The following is a 21821-nucleotide window of genomic DNA, read 5'->3' on the forward strand; positions in this document are numbered from 1 at the left end:
GCAGACTACATTTCCTAAACCTGTGCTCAGTGGATTAAACCAACAGTTTGTTGGTTTGTCTTTGTACTCATCTACTTGTAGGACATCCACATTTATCACTTTATTATTTAGTGTTTCTATACAAATCCTCATTCCAAGGAAGTCTTTGCTGTGGATTATATTCCACCAATGACATTCTAGCATTGTACTGTCTAAAAACACATAAGCAATTAAGGGTCAGCCAAGAGGTCATTACAAAACACCAGTTTAGAATTTGAACATGGATTTAAGTCTGTTCTCTGAACACTTTAGATCAGAACCATGAAAAACTATGACAGTGTATTTTACTTAACTTCTAGTCTGGCTTCCCTGGAAACCAGGGTCATGAGAACAAAGATAGTAATGCTGTTCTATTTATAATTTTGTTTAATTCCTTTGTTCTTCTGGAATAGATTAGACTTTAAACACCATAATTTCCACTAAGGTTCAAGGAAATAAGTAGTATGTGAAAGACTTGCCAACTATTAAATTCGTGAAATTATGTTTTAAAAACCTATGGATTATATTATTTAAGGGAACTTGGGCAGATAAAACCCCCTAATCTCATATTAATATTGCACTATATAATTGTAAAATCATAGTTCATTATCCACAGTCAGATATATGAAGAACTTCAAAATTTGTCTAAAATAAACACATACAGACACTATCCCCCATCAAAGACAGATTTTGGTATTCTGTATTAATACTGTTTGTTATCTGTCTAAACTCTGAAAAGAAATACCAAGTGGAGGAAACAGACAATGCAGGTAACACTGACCTAAAGAGAGAATTTTCTGAAGTCTCTCTTAATAATTATACTTCAATGTAATAAAACAAGTGTAGATACAAAACAATTGTAGTAAAAGAGCTCGCTCCTACATCAATCTTTTTCCATGCAACATCTTTGTATTTTTGGATCTTTGCAAATACTGAAGCATAGCAAGTTAGGTATATTTTTAAATCTATTTCTGGGTTAAATAATTAAGTAATATCAAATAATATTCCATAATAATCACTGTGATTATTCATCATTTTAATTTCATTAAAAATTATACACTGAAATATCTATCAATCAGTATCTAATCTAATAATAATATGATGATAATATCAAGATGCAGCTGGTCTAATAATAATGAAAGTCCATGAGCTCTACACTTTGCCAGGTTGATTATGATGTTCTAAATACATGTTAAACTTGCAAAACTGGCACTACTCTCAATCTGTTAAGAACAATGTAAAGGAAAATGCCACTTATCCAAATGTTTAATAACACATATCACTATTACACTGACATACTGTGTCTTTGTATATTGATGCAGAATTGATTTTTGCTTTTTTGCTTTTATATATTCTTCATATTCTTTACATATATTTTTGTAGCTCTGTAGCCAATTATTGTAGTCATAGCTAGCACTTTACCTACTTTATTAGACAGAAAGACAAAATAAATTCCCCAATTGCTCCAGGCCCTGGGGGTCTAAGTTTAGATTCTCTGGGAAGTCAAGGTCAAAACCAGCTCTTGGAGACACATTTTCATAAACAAAATTTAGTTCCTATCTAAAGTGGGGGGAAATTCAGAAAAGGGTAGAACCAGGGAAGAATTACCTCATCACTTATGTCTCCAATAGGGGATTCTTGTCAGTTATGCTAATTTGCTAAACACAAAAATGGTATGCATTTTGTGTTACGTGTGCATGTTCAGTGCTTTCCATCTAGAGAACTGTGCACCTAAGGATCTACAGATGCTTAAAAAAGTAACGCCTTTTTATCTCTTAGCTGTGTCTGGCTTGTGATTTTAGCACAAACAAAAAGGCATCAATATCCGTTGGATTTTATTAAAATTGCTTGCATTAAATAGAAAGTAAAATTAAGGGTGTGCAGAGAAACTATAACCCTAGACATGAAAATACTCAGCTACTAAAAAGGATATATACATAGAATTGTAAAAAAAGGTAATAAGTAAAGCTATTGATGTATTGTTTTTATAGATATGGTTAAACTTTTAACAATGATTATACTTTTATTGACCTGCACATATATATGAAACTGTTCATTTTTACTTAAAACACAGGATATGTGTGTTTCTTCAAATTCAAGATTATAGCTATTCCATAAGTTAGACATTACTGAAAATTACCCATATTTCTATACTAGACAACTCTACATAGACATAAATACCAACATTCTGTATTGTGCAATTTTAGTATTGGTTTTATATGCCGACACAAGCACTGTAAATACAGGCATAGGATGTATATAGACATATATTAACATATATGTGCATAATATATTTATATGAAAGTCCAGAAAACAATGTTCCTGGATTGTCAAGCCCACTGTTTACAGGAATACATATTTTTAAATCTGGATTCTTATAATATCACTATATCAATTAATTATCAAGTTGACATTACAAAATAATGCCATAGAAAAATAGTTGGAAAGCTTCCACACGTATTTTTCCAGAATCTTTGCAAAGTTATTTAAATATGAAAAGTTTTTTAATCTATAATCTGTATGTAGCAGGGAAGCAGACATATTCTTGGATTTTATTTGTAATAGCTGTGGACTTGACAAAGTCTCCTACCTTTACATTGTCAAAAGTTTAGAAAAGATGAATTCATTCTTCCCTATGTGGAAACAGTTCCTATTCTTTTAATATTCGTGAGTAGTTGAATTGACACACACAACAGAAAAAGTAATCCTTGCATCCTGCATCAACAGAGTAGGAAAAATACATGTGTATGGATTCTACCACTAAAACCAGCTGGAAACCAGACAAACAAGAAGCTCCTTTTGTTTCTGGAATTGCTGAGTGCTATTCAGAGAGCTGCCCGACTTCATAGACATGTCCAAAACAACTTAGCGTTAATAAATTTCAAACAAAAATATGGTGAAACAAAGCTCAGCTGCAACAGTTTGATTCAGTAAAAGACCTTTCTTGACCAAGAATTAGAAAAAATGTGCCACAACTATTTTTTGGCAAGAAGATGTATGTTAGAGGCTAAATTCTAAGTAAATATGAAGACAAGTAAAAAAATTAGTTTCAGTGGTGTTATGGTGGCTTTACACCATTTCAAAATACGTTTTACCATCTATCTTTTGTTACACCTTTTCATAGCTCTTTGCTAATATTAAATTAGTGATATATTTCCATCTACACCTTATAACTTTGTTCTTCCGCAAATATTCTCTATTGTTCAAAATAAATCTTATCTTACTGGGTTTTCACTCATGTTCATGAGTTTAAATAGATCTATCAAACAATGGCAATTTTTTTTCTGGAAAAAAATGCATGTTTATATTTTCTTGTTCTTGCAACAAGACAAAAAGTGAAGAACAAATATCAAAAGTAATTAGCCATAAATATTTACTTTAAGGTAATATTGTGTGGTAAGCACAGGCATTTTTTCTTCTTATATTTAAAACCTTGATTGTTTTTAGTGTTAAAAATTATTTTTATCACAATTTTGATCACCACACCATAAATCTAGTATACTACCACTATATTTCCTGTCCTTTGTTTTGAACATGGCTTATAGCTTTTTCCATTACTAATACGCATCTATGATCAACTTCAAAAAGAAGAGCAAAAACCAAAGTGCATCTATGAACACTACACCAACAGCGAGCATGACGGTGGTATCGCGGTTGTGCAGCTAAGCAGGAAAGGATTGCTCCTGAAGGAACACAAATGCCCTCAATCCTCTCTGCCCCAGTACAAGCTGAGAAACAGAAGCACCTCTCAGTGGTGGAGATATAGTTGCCAAAGGAAAGCACTTCCTCATTTTGAGATGTCCATAGTTGTTACACTCACTGTTAAACACACTTGAGCATAGAAGTCTCTGTTGGACACGGCACAGAGCTCCTAATTAAGGAGTTTTATTTTTGCCACAAAAGGAGATAGATTGTAATGGCCTCTTTTGTCCTATGCTTGATGAGGCACCCCTCAAGACAGAGACTGTTTAAACCACTACCAACACCACTGCAAGAAAATGGAAATAATTAACATAGCTTAACACCCAGAACAGCACCAGTTGCTGTTATTGATATCAGTAGCACATCGATTTAAAAAGAAAAATCAAAAGAAAGAGTCACCTTAAGTGTTTCAGCTTTTTTAATGAAAGATAACATTAAACACATTTTTTAACTAATCCACTATACTATTGCCTATCTCATTCTTTCAGATTTTTTTTTTTTAAGATTGGGGTAGCCTATATATCAAATCTCATTATACTAAAAAGCCACAGCAGCAATATAGAAAGCAGCAACCCATTTTCTCATGTGGGGATTTTCTAATCCATTTCAGTATTTAATTTGCCAGTAGTGTGTGCACATTACCTGTAAGTTAATAAAGACCATCTGCAATCTCATGCCTAATATTATGTTACAGAAATCAGGAGATCCTATCACCCTTAAGGAAGGAGGAAGAAGAGGCCTGAATGTGAAAATGGACTTGAAATTTTTGATCATCAGCTACCAAATGCTGGTGGAACTAGTATTGTTACTTAACTTCTGAGGGATAAATGCCAATCTACAGAACTGAAAATCTCATTTTCTAAGATTGATTTGTAAACCAGAACTAATTGCTGTGGTGGGAGAGGTAATGAAGAAAAGGAAGATATTACTTTCAGATTACCTTCTTGTGAACAGTGAAGGGAGGCTGGATCTTTGGCTAATGTTCCTGAACCAGAGCATAAATGTGTTGTATATGTGGCATAACTGGCATGACTGATGTCATCACTGGCATTAGCAACATGAAATTGGCTGCTACATGACTAAGATGATAGGAACAAGATTTCACATAGACTAATAATTTTGTGTGCAAAGGTCTTTTGTAGAGTTTGGGTATAAAGAAATTCTGCATCCCAAAAAAATCACACAAATCATATAAATAATGCTAGGAGTTCTCATTCTGAGACAAGAGTTATTTGGGTCAAGTATATTAAATTAGTACTTTAATTAGTCTTCAAGGCAGCTGGTGTGAAGAAATTTAGTAGGTTTAGAACTTCAGTTGCCTTACTTTTAGGTTAGCCAAACAAGGTGACCATCCAATGTAAGTGTTATTTGTCTTTTTAAGATACACCTTCAGAGCTTGCTTAGTCATCTTTGCACAGAAAAGACACAGATCATGCAAAAAACACACTCGTTTTCTTCCTATCAACAGTATTGAGTCAAAGATCACAAGGGAGAAGACAGGCCTTTTAAAGTCTTCTTTCAAGACTTGCATTATCTATGTACATCAACACTAGGAAATGTTTACTGCTTTTTTCTTACATCATCAAAAATATGATTACTTTATCCAGTACTTAATGTTGAAGGTCTTTCATGTTAAGCAGTATATTCCTACTAGTGATGATCCAGTTGGTAATCAATACATTGTTATGTCACTAAATAGTAGCACCTGTTAAAGATGTAAACTCACTGGATTAATAAAAAGCACAGTAAATCCAGGCAGATATTCACATTTATGGCCCATGTTAATGTTATCGATAACAAAACTATTAAAATAAAAAATTAGTTCAGAAAAGAAGAAAGCAAAAACAACAACTCTTTGGTAAGTAAAAAAGTCTTTAAGAGATGAAAGGAAGTTATCAGGTCCAGGGAAAGAAGTGTCTTTCATTATGTTAATATAATCATAGAACATGATGCCATGTTTGCATAGCACAGAGGCACAAAACCTACACAGAATGTGTGTGCAGATAAGGTACTCCAGAGAGTACCTTAAGTTATCATAGACACGAGTGCAGCCCCACTGTTTAATCTGAAAGTATTTAAGGTAATTAAACTTAATTAATTAATTCAGTTTCTTTTCCACGTTCAAGCAGATAAACCTTGCTCTCTATGCCTGTGATTTCTGGATTCCAGTCCATGTTTAAAAACTCTCCCCACAGCTGCACACAGACATATGCAGACCGTCCAGAGGGAGTGGGTGGAGGAAAGTGCAGGATGCCTAATTCCTGCCTTGGCTCTGCAGCAGCACAGGAATCAGCATGACAGAAATGTACACCCAAGTGGGTGTGAGGTCGCCTGCCTTGGCCTCAATGTCCAGCAGGAGCTCTACCTCTCCTGGCAGGCTGGAGAGCCTCAAGAGCACCCTGAGACCCAGCTGCCCACTGCTGCCTCACCCAGGGTGTCCTCCACAGGGCCAGGTTGTGGAAGCCTCCAAGCTTCCTGGTATGCCAGGAAGCTTGCTGAACTGTGGGAATGCTGCAAGAAGATCAGAAACAATTTTGGCTTTGTTTCTAGGACTGCACTGCCTGCGAGGCTGGTGGGAGGCAGTGCGGGGCGAGCAGAGCCGGCGTTCAGCTTCCCTGGCTGGACGGGCAGCTGACATTCCTGAAGCCAGCACAAATAAATGCACCTCCTGTTAGTGGTGATGTGAAGGGCTTTTCACAATGAAAGCAGCATAATGAAAAATAATCAACACCAAATGTATGCAAAGAATACATGACATTTCAACCAGCATCTGTATTTGTGTAGTCAGTGCTAAACCTTGCCAGCTGCAGGTAGATAAGAAAATTCACCTACACAGGAATTTACGCTGCATATTCCTTATGAGAGCTTTAGAGAAACCCAAACACAAGTGAGGAATATTTTCTTAAGTAAAATCTGGCACCTTGTATATGGTGAACAAACACACATACAGATCTGTACATGTATCTCATATGATTAGAGACTGCACATCTGCCCTTCCCAACCACTGCCGGAATGAAGACTTTAGCATGCAGCCAAAGGGTATTTTCCTTCCCAACCACACACTGCTTGGCTAAAAAGCTGATAGGTAACACTGACCTTTAGCTTGTCGTAGCGGTCACTTAAAGCTGCCACCTGATGGTCACGGTGTCTCCCGACCAGTTTACACAAGGCACAAATTAACTGGTCATCAGTCACACAGTACATGTTAACTTTCTCATCCTCATGCTCCAGGCACATTAATCCCCTGATGTGAGAGTCCGGGATAGGCTCGATGAGGCGGTGGCCAGTGAACGGCTTCTTGTTGGGGTGAGTGGCTTTCAGGCACTCCTCGCAGTAGGACACCTCGCAGGTAACGCAGGTTTTCACCGCCTCCTGGGCAGGGTCCTGGTCGCAGAACTGGCAGAGCACCTTCTCGCAGGACGACATGCTGTTGTTGTCGAACGCCCGCTCCCGGCGGGTCTCGCTGGGGGAGTTGGGCCCGCTGACGGAGGCTTTCTGAAACCTGTCGATGATGTTCTGCAGGGTGACGTTGCGCTTGAGCCCGTCTAGACCGCGCTGGCTGAGGGTGATGACATAGCGGCAGGTCGGGCACTGGAAGGCGGTGATAGACTCCACCGGCTCGTTGGTGGCGCAGTGGGAGACCAGGATGCGGTGCGCGCAGTTGAAGCAGAGGCTGTGAGCGCAAGGCAGCAGCAGCGGGTCTTCAAACAGCTCCAGACAGATAGGGCAGGTCAGTTCTGACTCCAGTGTTTCCATCTTCAGGCAAAGCTTTCCTGTGGCGTCAGCGAAATCCAGGGAAGCTGATCAGCTATCTGGAAACACATGTAAGATTCGATTAGGCAAGAGAAAACATGAGGGGTCAGCCATGGGGGGTTGTCAGCTTTCGCCACTTCTCCCTGGTCTGTCAACCCACCATGCCGGGCGGGAGAGCAATCAAAAGTTTTGAACCTGCACATACACACATCAAGGTATTTAAACTGTTTTATTTACCCTCTCTGTTCGCTTAAGTATGAAAAAACCCAAATGTTCTTTATCTTTTTCTCTTTCTCTTTCATGCCATCAAAGAAAACAGCAGATGTTTCTGTGCATTATTAAAACCCAAAATGATGAACTTCAAACAGCTTATTACAGCAAAATTAGATTTCTTTTGCAGATGCTGCTTTTGGCTTCACTTATGTATTAGTAAAACATTTTAAAAAAAATCCTTCAACTTTGTATGGTATTGTGCAAGAATTAGTCCAGAGTATTACAACTCACAAATTTAAAATCTCTATTAGCATTAAAAAAGTTATTTCATCATATTGAAATTTTCACTTGCTACTATTGTAATAGCACAGCATTTAGAGTGCATGTCTGTGTTTTTTGTGTAAATATCTATATTTGGATATAAACATAAGGAATAATGTTTCTAGCATGGGATATCCTACATATATGTATGATATATATCATATACTGATATATTCATATATTTCAAGAACACATGCAGCTGTATTTATGTGGACCTCTATTTTTGTGCATGTATACCTGTATACACGTGCCAAAAAGTATGTCACAGACAGGTTTGTAGTAAGATTAATATAGCCACAGGAGCACACAGAGTTGTAACTGAAATGTCTAAATGAAGATTAATTAGGTAGATGCCAAAAACCAGTTTAGCCCAAATTAATTATGATCCCAACCTCTAATACAAGAAAAGCCTCTAGACAGCAAGATAGCAAAATGTGTGATTTGCCTAGGAAGAGTTTGTGTACGTATCCACTTTTGAATGAGTACTCTCTACTGCTAAAACATTCGAACTATGGCTTGCTTTAATGACCTTATTAAACCCCTGAAGAGGATTTGGACAAGAATCAACGATTTTTGAATGGAGGGCATGGGATTTTCTGGAGAAGGCAGCAGTACACCCCCATCAGAGATCAACTGAAACTTCATTTTGCTTCTTTTCCTGCGCTCAGTGTTACAGAGGATGGTTTTGAAAGAGTCTCCCTGCGCGACTCTCCCTGCCTAAGCTCCCGTCAAGGGCCCGTCACTGCCGCAAGCAGACAGGTCAGTGGAGCAGAAGCAAAAGCTATGCTTCACACTCACAGAGCTGTACCTCTTCACAGTACAATCTATTTAAGCTTTGTTGCTCATAACTGAGGATGGCTTCAGATGGCACAGCTGCATGGTCTTTACACTGTAAAGTCATTGTTCAGTTGTGTGAACTCTTGACTCCTCCCCTGGCCAGGGAAAAAGACAGAAGGACAAGAATCCCCCACAAACAAACCTTGATTCATTAAGGGTGAGAAAAGCTCAGGGCTCATTAGCAGCCTTGGGAACCAAGCATGCTTGAATCTTCTGTAGTTCATGACAATTAGTGTGGGGAGCGTGGTGGCGGTGACAGGAATGCTACCTATAACCCCAACACGAACCAAAGCAGAAAGGAAAGTTCAGCAAACAGAGGCAAGGTTCAGACTCCACCATTGGTATTTAGTCCTCCTTGCTGTGTGGGAAGAGCAGCAAGGCATCTGTTCCAGACGTATGACTAGAAATGAGGATACTTTGCCTCTCTCTTTCCACTAATGCGTCCTTTTATTCTGCCAAGAAATTTGAGCATTTAAAAAATGCACTGACCCCATCACAAAATTTGCTTTCCTGTATCTTCCATGATGCTGATCTTTTTTGAAATAAAGTTCAGTTTGCCAAAGACTAATTCATTTATAGTTATCCATCAGCTGCCATAATTGCACAGTGCATCTGGTCAAAATTAAATGTCTGGAAATTTAATATAAGCAGGAAGACAACTCCCCTCTCAGCCATAGCTATACAGCACAAAAGAGATTAAAGCCTTTTCTGCAAATGAAGACCAGTTTGTCTTTCCTCCTCTTCACTCTCTGTCTCACAGAAGTCCCAGAAGATCAAAATCTCATTCACATTGTTTGAATCCCTTCCACACCACAACTGTCTAGCTCATCATCCGTTATCCTACAGGCTGAATGTTGCACTGGAAAAGGGAGAAGGGGATTTAGGTTTGGCAGGAGACAATGTTTAAAAAGACAAACTAATCATTGCTCATCTATTGGCAGCCCTGTGAAAACCCTCCAGCCTTTCAGGATTGTTTCTTAGGACCGTGTTCAGAATACAGGGCTTTCCTCTATGTTAATCTTTCTGTACAAAATTCCTTCTGCTCCTCCATGTGCCAAACAGTTTTATTCATTCTGTTTCCCTCTTAAAGCACTTTTTTTAAGCAAAGTCTTTTTTATGGTACTCATATAAAAGAGAAGTATAGATAAACAGCTAGAAGCAGCAGAAAAACATTTGCATCACTGCCTCATAGAAAGATGTTTGAATCACCATCGGGGCTCTACACAAATACCATCTCAATTGATGACTAACTCTAATCTATCTGACCTGAATGAGCAGCAGCTGAGCCTTAACTAATGCTATTCAGTATGAGCAAGGGTGCCAAAATCTGATCTCAGACTGTAAACGTCTTGGAATAAGAACCTATCTTCCAAGGTAAACAAAGCTGAGCACACTGATAGAAACCAAAAAAAAATTACATTTCCCTGTTTTCTTTTGCATTGCAAATAAGCCAAAACACACCACATCTAGGACTGAATAATGAATCCTTTGAGAGCTCCTCACCAAAGATGGGCTGCATTTTCTGGGCAATCAGATGATTAATCCACTAATTCTGCTTTCACTTTTAAGTAGGTGCCTAAAGTACAGATCAGTGGGCTGATGATCAAGCTACAAAAACTTTCAAACTCACTGGCCCTTGCCTTAAGGTTTCATATTGAGTTAGGACTTTTCCTTTTTTCTTGAGAATGGTAGAGAATCCATAGCTACAGGAAACTGGAAGATTAGGCAGACACAAAATATGCATGGTTTATATATGCATAGGGTTGTATTTCATATTCAACCTAGCTCAAAAATTCAAAGGCACCAGACACAGAAAGGAGTGAAGAAATACCAAGTACATAATTTCCTATTTGCAAAAATATGGAATTACTGGCAGAAAATTATATTATTACCAAAATGGCATTGAAATGACAAGTATTATTCTTCTACCCACAGGAGGTATTTTAAGAGCAGATATCAAAATAGAAGTGACTGTCAAAACAAACGTTATTTAAACAACAAAAATATACTTAAGTAACTTTGAATTTGTGACATCTCCCCAGGCACATAATGATTAGTTATGCAGTATGTTGTAAACATGCACTAAATTAAATCCCAACATCAATCTAGTTCCTTGCAAGACTTCTGTTAACACTAGTGGAATTAGCATCTCTGTACCTCTGCTTACAAACATGACTTATTTTGTAGGTGGCATTAACACCTTCATTTGCCAAGCCATAGCCCAGCAGCAACAGTGGGATCACTTCTGAGATAACAGATTTAGGAAAAGAAAAAAAAAAACCAACCAAAACTGCAGAGAAACAATTGCAGCCAGAGAAGAAGAGAGTGAGAATATGTGAGAGAAACAGCTCTGCAGACAAGGACAGTGAATAAGGAGAGGGAGGAGGTGCTCCAGGTGCAGATTTCCCTGCAGCCCGAAAGGAGTAAGACAAATGTGTCTTTGCAAGCAGATGGTGTGAATCTGCTTGTAGATAGGGCCCAGGGACTTGCAGGTAGGGAAGTAACAGGAGAAACCATGAGTTTCAGAAAAGGTTACTAATTGATGGGGACTGCTGCTCAGCCAAGGTCGTGCTAAATTTCTCAACTTTGAGAATAAGAACAAAGACTTAATAGAGCTATGTAGTACAAATGGTGTTTCTGTGTTTGTGTGTGCAGGTTAAAGGGCACATATAATAGGTGAATTGGGAAATCTGTATCGTCCAAGTGCCTTAGCCGATGGGGAAAGGGAGAGGCCAGGAAAATTGGGATGAAAAGGAGGCTGCGTCCTCCAACAGTCTGAGAGACCCCATTGAGAAATTCCCTATGGCCTCTCCCTTTGTTCATAAATAAAGTTACAGGACTCCTCTGTCTCCTTTCTGGACATAAACCTCTGGCAAAGTGAATTTTTCCGCACAAACCCATGGTGAGGCAGACTGTCTCCCTGCAGCCTGCAGAGGTTCATGGTGGAGCAGAGATCCACCTGCAGCCCTTGCAAGGCTGCACACCACAGCAGGTGAATGCCAAAGGGAGTCTGTGATCCTATGGGAAGCCCATGCTGGAGCAGGTTCCTGGCAGGACTTGTCACCTGTGAGGGACCTGTGTAGGAACAGCCTTGATCCTGAAGGACTGTGCTCTGTAGAAGGGACCCACACTGCAGAGTTTGTGAAGAACTGCACTCTGTGGAAAGGACTCATGTTGCAAAAATTCTTGTAGGAGTTACTGTCTCTTACGGGATGGACCCTACTCCAGAGCAGGGAAGAGTGTGAGGAGTCCTCCATCTGAGGAGGAAGGAGTGGCAGAAACAATGTGTGATGTACTGACTGCAACCTCCATTCCCTACCTCCCACTGCTGCTAGGAAGAACAAGGCAGAAAAATCAGAAGTGAAATTAAGCCTTGGAAGAAGGGGTGGAGGGGAAGGTATTTTATTTCTCATTACCTGATTCTGATTTGGTTGGTAAAAAGTTGAATTAATTTTCCCAAATTGAATCTGTTTTGCTTATGACAGTAACTGGTGAGTGATCTCTTCATGCCCTTACCTTGGCCCATCAGCCTTTCATTATATTTATTCTCCCTTGCTCAGCTGAGGAGGGAGTAACAGAGCAGCTTTGGTCAGCATTTGGCATCCAGCCACTGTCAACTCACCACAAGTATAAAACTACACTTATAAATGAATGTATCAAAAATACTAGTGTATTGAGATCACTTTTGGTCAGCAAAACACTACAGAATTCTCCCCACACTGAATAAATCCCTAGCTATTACAATAAAGTTAGCAGGCAATGTTTTAGCATGCCACACAGTGTCTCCTGCTCTTCTTATATCCAGCTAATCCTACAGCCTTTAAGAAAAGTGAGAACAGAATCTATCAGAAGTGGAAAAGCAGAGGAAAACAATGTCCTAGAAAACTTCACTTTCCACTCTTGTAAAGGTGGAGCTCATGGCATGAATTAAAGCTGTTTCATTTCCATTGTAGTGAACTCAGTCCCATTGTAGGAGGAAGCAGCTGTAGGCCATTCTAGAAACTTTAAGCATCTTACTAACAAATAGCACCAGGCAAAAGAATTGTACTTGTGACATGTTCCAAAATTCCTTGAAATTCCTCTCTGGTAAAATCACAGTTTGCAGTGGTTTGGTGAATTATAGCCAAAATGTGCCTAAGCATGCTCGAATAGCATTCTTCTAGTCATGTTTTCTCACAATTTACTGTGTTAAGACTACTATGGAAAGGCTGCTACAGTAAGGCCATTTCAACCTTAGTCCTCCAAACTCATGGAGACAAGACCACTGGCTGATTTAAAGGCTGAACACCTGAAGATTAAGTATTTTTGTTGAAAACACTTGGCAACATTTTCCAATAGAAAATGAAGTGTATTAACTGCCATTATACAAATATGAAAAGAAATGGAATACAAAATACAAGTAAGTATGAAATGCAATAAAATGAGTTGTGCATGCATAGGTGTGTCCATATATGTATGTATCCTAGATTTACAGAACAAGGAGAATTGCAGTCAGCACCCACACTATTCTGAGTGATCTATGGAATGCTTAAGCAGGTTACTACCACAATACAGAGATGTAGTTTTCAAAGTTGCAACGTTTTTCTGTTAAGTGCACAGTAAAAGTAACATTTTTAAATTTTGTTCCTGTAATAAACCAGCTACAGGCTATAAAAACACCCTCAGTTTTCAATTTCTTCATTTAACAGTGAAAAAAAGAGGAAATACTATTCTTTTTGCCATTTTCTATAATTTTCTAGAATATACACAAAATTGTCTGGGGAACAACTTTTCTTTCCAACGAATGAATGTGACTGTTCCAGAGCCCATTCAATCAACATTTCAAATGTGATCAAACCCATGAACTCCTTCATGGCCCAGGTGATCCCCAGTCCTTTACAGATTTTACCTTCTGCAGCGCAGATATTGAAGTTTATGAGTACTCATGATTTTAGCAATTGCCAAGAGCACAGCTAGTGAGATATTCATGTAAACAGTGTAGTTTGTGTGAGTAGTGCAAAAAGAAGTAATAATCCAACATCAGAATTTTTTTTTAGAAATGCTTAATGGAAACTTCTGTAGCAGTAAAGAAAGCAAGCTGCACACACCCTGAAGCAATCAAATGTTTGTTTTCCCACTGGCTTTTATCAAAGCAGTGAGAATAAATAAATATTCAAAAGATAGTGTCTGTTCAACAGCTCCTGATATGTAAAAACAAATGATCAGCATGAAAGAAAATTACTAGTTCATCCTATTCATTCATTTACAGAAGAATGATCATCTGCCTTGTCTAGAAGTTACATGCAGTCTTTCCATAATGTTGAGATAGTTGTTTGTAACATTTAAATGATATCAATACAGCAAAGGCACGTCTGCTATGCTGTTTGCAGTGTTATAGAGCCTTGACAACATCCCTTTCTGGTTGGAACATATGCTACTAGGAGAATATATTTTCAAAAAGAGGAATCCTGTTATATTATTCAGTGAGACAAGAGCATCTCACAGAATTAAGGGTTTTGGCACAACATCACATATTCCTTATCAAGGGACATAAAACAATAACTAAGGCTCAAAAACTAACAGACTAGAAAAAGAAATCTTGACCTGTAAATCCCAAAGCAATCAATAAATTGCTGATTTAATATTATATATAGTAATATATTAGGTACAATATTACACATGTATATAAACCTATACTACTATATACTTGGAATGCTTTTTGGTCTCTATTCTTTAAGTTTTTTGTAATCCTGTAGCTTTACATTCTTTGGATACAAGATTTAATATTTCCTCAAAATTCTTCAGGGAAAGGAAAGCAATGAATTGTTTAATCTTTAGCACATGTGACTAGCACTGACCTCCAATTAAATTTATGGTTGAAGGTCTGTTCCAAAAATCTCCTCAACTAAATTTGCACTCTTCATTTGAGAAAATGGTATTTATTCTGGGGTATATCATAGCTATATAGGAACAAATATCAAGTTCACATCTTGGTCTGATGCTGGCAACATGGAAAACAACAACTGGAGCAACCTCAAAAACTTACCAAAGGAGACAAATTGCTATGTACCACATCACTCTTTTACCCTCATTCATTTCAAGCTAAGAGCTTCCTTGATATAGATGCCACTCCACAACAAAAAGAAGGTAAAATAATTTCACCCACGCAAACCCACCAGCTTTCATACGGCTTTGATTGCATGGTAGAGCTGGAAATGTCCCACATTTCCCCAGCTTGGGTAACACCTTAGGCGACACAGTACAGCCTGATTTTTAACAGACAATACAGCAACAGAAATACTCAGAAATTATGTGTTCCAACACATTCCTTCCAGTCACAAGAGGTCACACACAGATACTTTAGTGCGGCTGGGAAACTCTGGTGTTGTTAAGCTACTGTGAGTTTTCAGAGGAGGTCATAGGGTGGCAGAAAGAAATTATTGCATTCTCTTCCCACCAAGTTGCTCTTTCCCCACAGCTAAGTAAAGGGAATCATGGGTATCAAAGTTCACAATCATTGTCTTCACCTAGATAAGAATATTTTAATTTCTTGTGGAAGAATAGCAGGGTCTGCTTTCTTATCAGAGAGAGAATTTAAAATAACAGCAATAGATGTACAGGTATGAAGGTGTGACCTCAACCCACCACACAGACCTCTGAACTTTACCTACAAGACGTATTTCTGATGAACTAAAGCTCCTTATATTTACAATCACATTACAAAATGCACAGTGTTAACCTCTCACTGTCCTGTGCCCTGGTCCTCATTTGTGATGCTTAAAAAAGTCTATAAAAGATTTTTTAAAAGAAGTGGATGCATTTTCTCAGAGTTCTACTCTGCAGATTTACAAAGACTATAAAGAGATTCTGACTATTGCAAAAAACCCCCAAACCCTACTGTCTAACATTGTAGGCTCCTTCTAATTTATGCCTGCTGTACTCTCAGTACACTCAACTCCCTAAGATAAACGGTGTATTTAAAAATCAAGATTTTAATTAGGTCCTTAGAAGAGGAAATTAGCTATGAACTGTGGGAAGGTGGATGATAAGGAACAAACTGTATCTGTGCTCTGAAGGTTATTTGTTTTAGACCCCTGACAGAAACCTGTCACCTGGGTGAGGGAAACCCCCAGCTCAGGCTTCCTGGGCCTGAGAATAATAAAATGGGAATCAGCAGGACAACTACTGCATTAGGAAAGAGAATCTTCACACAGGCCCTTGCCAGACCCTGACCTCTGAGAGGAGTGGGGACATTTCCTGTCTCACTGGTGTCACATGTCATGGGCATGTTTCTGCCACCACAGCTTGGGGTACCAGGCTCCTGTTCACCCTTAGCAGAATAATTTTTAGGACCATTCTTCAGCTCTGTAGACCAGAACAGAAATATGCAAGTACCTGGTAGCAAATCACTAAGTGAGAAAATATGCGAATACAGTCCTTCTCTCTTGTGGCATAGTGGTTCCTAAATTCCTAAAGCAAGTGGTGGCTTTCATCTGAACAGGTCTCTATAAAGCCCCTTGGAAATCAATGAAAAGAAGTGGCCATCTCTAAAGGCATCTGATTTAAACTGAGATTATCTTTAGTATTAAGTGACTTGTGCTTTCTAGATACATTTATTTTATTTCAAGTACGAAAGAAACTTAAGAATCTAAGAAATTAAGACTACATCAACTAATGAGTAACTCTTTTTAGTGTTCTTGAGCTGTAAAAAGAGAAAATAGAAACTCTAACATCTATTCCTTTTTATTCTTAGGTTCTCAACAATCACTTGTTTAGCCAAATTTGCTTCCAATAAATATCTTCAAATATGCTCAATTTCTATTATTCTCTAGATAAAAATCCAAGAAGAGAGACAGAAAACTAAGTTGAGTTGCAGGAGAAAAATCCCAGAGCAACCTCTTTCCAGGGAGCAGGGATTTTTCTAGTTTTGGATAGCTCTGCTTCTGAATTACTGTATCAATACCACAAATAGACCTTGCAAATAAAAGGCCATCAATATCAATCTCAAAATAGCTTAGTAGCTTTTAAGAGAGAATGGAAAGAGAAAAAAATAGCTTAATTATATCCCTTTAAATGTTCTTCATCAATGACAAAGTCTCACAGTTTATCACAAAAAAATAAAACAAAATTGTACATTTCCTGTCAGCTGGCAGCAGGTCAGTGTTACTGTAATAACTAGAGTAGCACTTGAGAAAGAGTTACTGGTATGCATCTGCACAGCTTCCAGCAGCTTTATAAATACCTACTTTCAAATATCACTGAGTGTCATCTTATCCTCAGACAACTGTCTGTCTTGAAATATTTTACAGGGAAAATCACATGATGATTCTGTACCTATGAGCTACACATACTGTTGATTCTCCTAAATGTATGCTGCATTTTGTGGGCTTTTGTGGATAGAGAATTTGCATACAAAATAACCACAGTGAGCAGACCATCAGTCTGAGTGTTCTGCTGCCAAATGCACATCCTTTGAAAGCACATCGCCCCTCAGCCATTGCACTTGAAGCATGTCACTGCTTTAGGTTATGTAACTTTATCATTTACAAATAAATAAATGGAATTTGAAAGACTTTGCACAAGGACTGGAGCAGGCTTCAGGGAATGATTGTATTTTTTAATTTTTCCGATGCAAACATTTATTCCAGCTTTCATCTCTTATTTTAAAAACAGAATTATTATGTTCCAGATGTTGTTAACACTATGCAGATGCTAAGGCTTCTTTATCTCTCTAACTGGTTTTATGACAACCAACAAGACAATAAGTTCTTGTTTGAAAACACAAGATGAATAATGTTCCCTTTTTTCCAGACTTTCTAGTACCAAAAAAGATAATTCATCACAGCAACAGAGCAAACCTCAACTCCTCCCTGCGACTGCTAAACACATTATAAAATACTTCCTAAATTACTGGCAATGGCAAGCGCACACACAGGCATCTGCTGCGCTCCCCCGGAGCCCCCCAGCCGCATACCCACCGCTGGATCCCGCCCCGCATCCTCTGTGGGGAGCATCGCTGCGGACACGGGCCGCGCTGGCCTCGGGAACCCCCGGCAGCCCGGGCAGGAGCCCCTGTCCCAGCGATCCTGACTGCGCCTGCAACTGCAAGACACTGGTGGCTGAAACACAACAGGAAAATCTCCCCTACAATGGCAGGAAAACCCGCTCCACCTAACCGCCTCCGCCGGGATCCTGCTCCCAAAGCCGGCCCTTCGTGCTGCACCCACTGCAGAGCACCTCCGTCCCTCCCGGGGCCAGCCCGGCTGGGTGAAGGCAGGAAGAAATCCGCACCTTCTGGCAGAGATCCCAGCGGGGCAAGGCCTGTGCTGGCAGGGCTGGCTGGGGTGAGAGTGGCTGGCCTCAGCCCTGGGGGCACCCAGCCCTGGATCGGGGCTGGCTTGGACTGGCCAAACCCGCCACGCTCGAAGGGAACATTTGTGCATTTGTTGTTTTCCAGAACGGCAGAACTCTGCACAACAGACTTGCAGCAAATAATCACTTCTTTTTATTGTTTTCTCCAAATATTACTCAAAAAATGTAACAGTGCAAAGTCTAGCAGGAGTATGCTAAAAGTGGGGACAATCTGAGAAAGTACAATGCCTGTGTGAAAGGCTTCTCTTCTTACAAACCCTACTGTCTGAGATTCACCAGGTGAAACACAAGATGAGAGCAGTTGCTTAATTTTATTTTTTTAAATTTTTTACGTTATCTTGTACATTAGCAGCAAACTGCAACAGGAAACTGCAAATGCTTTACCAAAGTGCCTCGGAGGAATCCTGACTGAGTCACACCAGACATTTGGTCTCCAACAAAGGTGTTAAAAGTCACACAAAGTGGAAACAGCAGGAAAGAATTGCTTCCTTCTGTTCTCCTTTTTTCATATTGCGATGCCCTCTTTCATACAATGGTAAGACAACAAAGTGAAACAAAACATACCTCAGACATCTGAGCATAAGATTGCAAACCCACATTTGTATTAGGTTTTTCTTCCATGGAAGAGCCTGTACTTTGTTCTTTTGAGGCAATAAACAACTGTTGTGATTATTTAATTTCCTATTCATTTCATTTCCTTGAAACAATAGACCAGAGACCTCATACAAATGCACGTTCTTCATAAGGTTTTTAAAGCTTTTTGCTGGCAATGTCTGTTAACTTGTGTGTGGAATAGCAGATTCTAAGAGGCAAACTAAGTATGCAGAAAGCAAGACAGATGTGTAGAGGGGTTATGATTACTAGAACCCTTTTCCACAATATTAAATGTCCATGGATAACCTAGAGTCAAGTCAAGTTATAAGCAGCCCAGTAGGAGGCACAGCACAAGTCCTAGCCAGAAGAATTTTAGATTCCTCAACACATATCCTGTCCTTGATCTTTCATTAAACAGTTTCACGTAGTTTCCTTGGATTGACTGTCCAGCCATGCTGGCTTATACTCATCCAGATGTATTTGTCATCAACTAGCCCAAATGATTCTTGATTCTGTGATCAGATGGTGTCCTGCTGCTCTCTTTGTCCACATTATAGTTAGTCAGCTTTGTCATGCCCTTTGCTTGCAGACAACCAGCCACAGTCTGAAGCTGTTTCAATGAACAAACATTTTTTTTCTATTTAAATCTTCTTAATCAATCATAAAAGTGATACAATTAAGATTCCAATAATCTTAATTTTGCTGATACGTCTCCCTGAATTCCTGCACCAGTTTTACTTCAGTTTGTGGGTAACACACTGCATGTGTTACAATAGGCAACACTGGGGGAGATTTCATAGCTAGAGCTGAGTATCTCTATGTGATGGCTTTTCAGCAAAGGCTTTGGAATACTTTTCACTGCTTGTGCACATATATGCACATACACACATGCATGCAAGTGAATGATTATGAGTTCAAACCTATGGCCTCATAAAGCTGTATTTCTGTCACTCATGATGCCAGCTTGTTTGAGTTCAATGACCTTATCTAAAGATAATGAAGTCATCTGATGAATATCCTCTACCACACTAATTTCCATTCTTCCAATTTTGAACTCAAGTGTGAACTATAAAATAGATGTCTTCTAGCCTTCCTCCTCTTCAATACCTATTGAAACTCATGAAAACCTCAATAGAGGTGTCTTTAGACATGAAGCTGGATTCTCATATAGCAGAAGGACTGAGATACATGACTGAAAATAATCAAATTACCACAGTTTAACAAGATATCATCTCTAGTGCTCAGAGCTAACACAGTTGTGTATTTGTGTTCTTATAATACCCACCAAGAGCTTCAGTGAATGTTACAAAGGAAACAAAAGATATTTCAGCCACCAATAGCTCCTTTCTGCTGAAACTTACTGCCTTCACCACAGAATCAGTAGATTAAGCACTGAACCACAGCTTGTGTGTTTCTCTGCATAGTATAAACTATAAAAAATGATTGCTTAAGGTGTGTATAGTTGCAGTAAGTTACAGCAAAAAGAACGGGGTAGTTTGTGACAGTAATTTCTTAAACTGTGTCAAAAGATTCACTAGATATCAACTGGCAACGTCCCTAGCTCAAACAGGATGTGAAGAAATTCAGTCTAAGACTCTGAGCTAATATATTACTAGAGAGCTAAGTTACTGTATATAAATTTAATATAGCTTAAGGCTATAATGAAAATCCATCTATTGACCCTCTGTAAAATTATTCCTTCATCATGTGTGGATTCTAAAACTATGTATTTCTGAAGCCAGAGTGTCTAAACTGTGTCTATTTGCTGTGCAGCCACTGTTTCTGCCAAATTCACAGCCAGGTCTTCATGGTAAAAGTTTGATCAGCACAATCCTGTTGTTTAGGGGAGTATCGAGTATCGTATTTCATATTCTGCACGCATTGCAGCTATGCTGTACAGTTACATGTTATCCTGGTTACAATGCTCCTGGCAAGCAAGAAACAGAGCACCTTAGGAGCTGAAGCAGACCAACAATAGAATAGAAACAAGCAAGTGCCCAGTTAGGTTACAAGAAATCCTGTTTCCAGAAAATATTCAAAGTGCTAGAAAAAGACAATACCAGGACTGACTGGGAGAAGCAACTTAGATGGGGCACAAAATCATAACCCAACGTGAATCCTGAAATTCACTGACCCACAAGCGTCCAGCACAGCTTTTGCTGGGTTCCATTGAGTCCTTAGTGAATCACGCAGAGATATCTTTGTAAAAACAGTTGGACTTGAATATTGGTCCATGTGGTTTTAAGAAAGCTAGAAAGTGAGATTTTTTTTTCTCTTGCTAATTTGGAAATACTAAGACGCAGTTTCCAAATCTCATTTTTACTGCTTTGCCTTCTGCCCTCAAAAGAGAATTATCTATGCCACTTCTTCAATGTGCAGAACAGAAATATGATCTTTCTTTTCTAGTTCATTATCTGTGCAATTTTATCTTATTTTGATGGACAAGGAACATACACTTTTTAAATTGGTAGGTGCTGCTGCTGGGCACTTATTCCAAACAATCAGTCCACTGTCTTCAGAAAGCAGATGACATAGTGTAGTATAATGGATCATATTGAAACTGTAATATTAACAAATGGAACAAATATGCTAATGTCTGCAGTTTGTAACTTTTCCACAGGCAAGCACAATCACATAAATTACTTGTTCTATACAGCTAATTATAGAATTCTATGATAATGAAAACCAACAACAGTGGATTGGTTAAAAATAGTATGTCCCCAGTCCTTCTTCTCTTGCCATATGGTCAGTCAGCACAGAGGGGCTGATCCAAATGACATGAGCAACTCACATTTTTCTGTAACAGGGCCAGAGTAAGAGCAGCCTCATTGCTGTTCTTAACAGCAGGTCTGAGACATGGGGTTTTCCTGCTCCAGGCAAATATCTTCAGTACATTTCTGACTAGCCACAGCCTCTGCTCACCCCAAGTGAAGGAAGTGGAGAAAATACAGATGCTCCTCCCTTTAAGTCAGCATCTCCATCTTGCAATGCTCTTTAAACACTAAGGACATAAAAGGAAGAAAAAAAGCAGT

General features: G+C 38.8%; 1 protein-coding gene across 5 annotated transcripts in view; it reads right to left on the reverse strand.

The window, feature by feature from the left end:
- The window catches only part of MID1 (midline 1), a 239171-nt gene that overhangs the window by 89394 nt on the left and 127956 nt on the right, over positions 1–21821 (reverse strand). For 4 of the 5 annotated variants that reach the window (XM_063392821.1, XM_063392824.1, XM_063392823.1 and 1 more), the window contains exon 2: positions 6817–7532. In XM_063392821.1, the coding sequence (XP_063248891.1) occupies positions 6817–7476 (660 nt within the window). In that variant the 5' untranslated portion in view covers positions 7477–7532. Of the gene's footprint in view, positions 1–6816; positions 7533–17801; positions 17996–21821 lie in introns of those variants that run through there. The other variant, XM_063392822.1, reaches the window with a different exon arrangement.

Source organism: Prinia subflava, chromosome 3 (genome assembly GCF_021018805.1).
Source record: "Prinia subflava isolate CZ2003 ecotype Zambia chromosome 3, Cam_Psub_1.2, whole genome shotgun sequence".
NCBI lineage: Eukaryota > Metazoa > Chordata > Aves > Passeriformes > Cisticolidae > Prinia > Prinia subflava.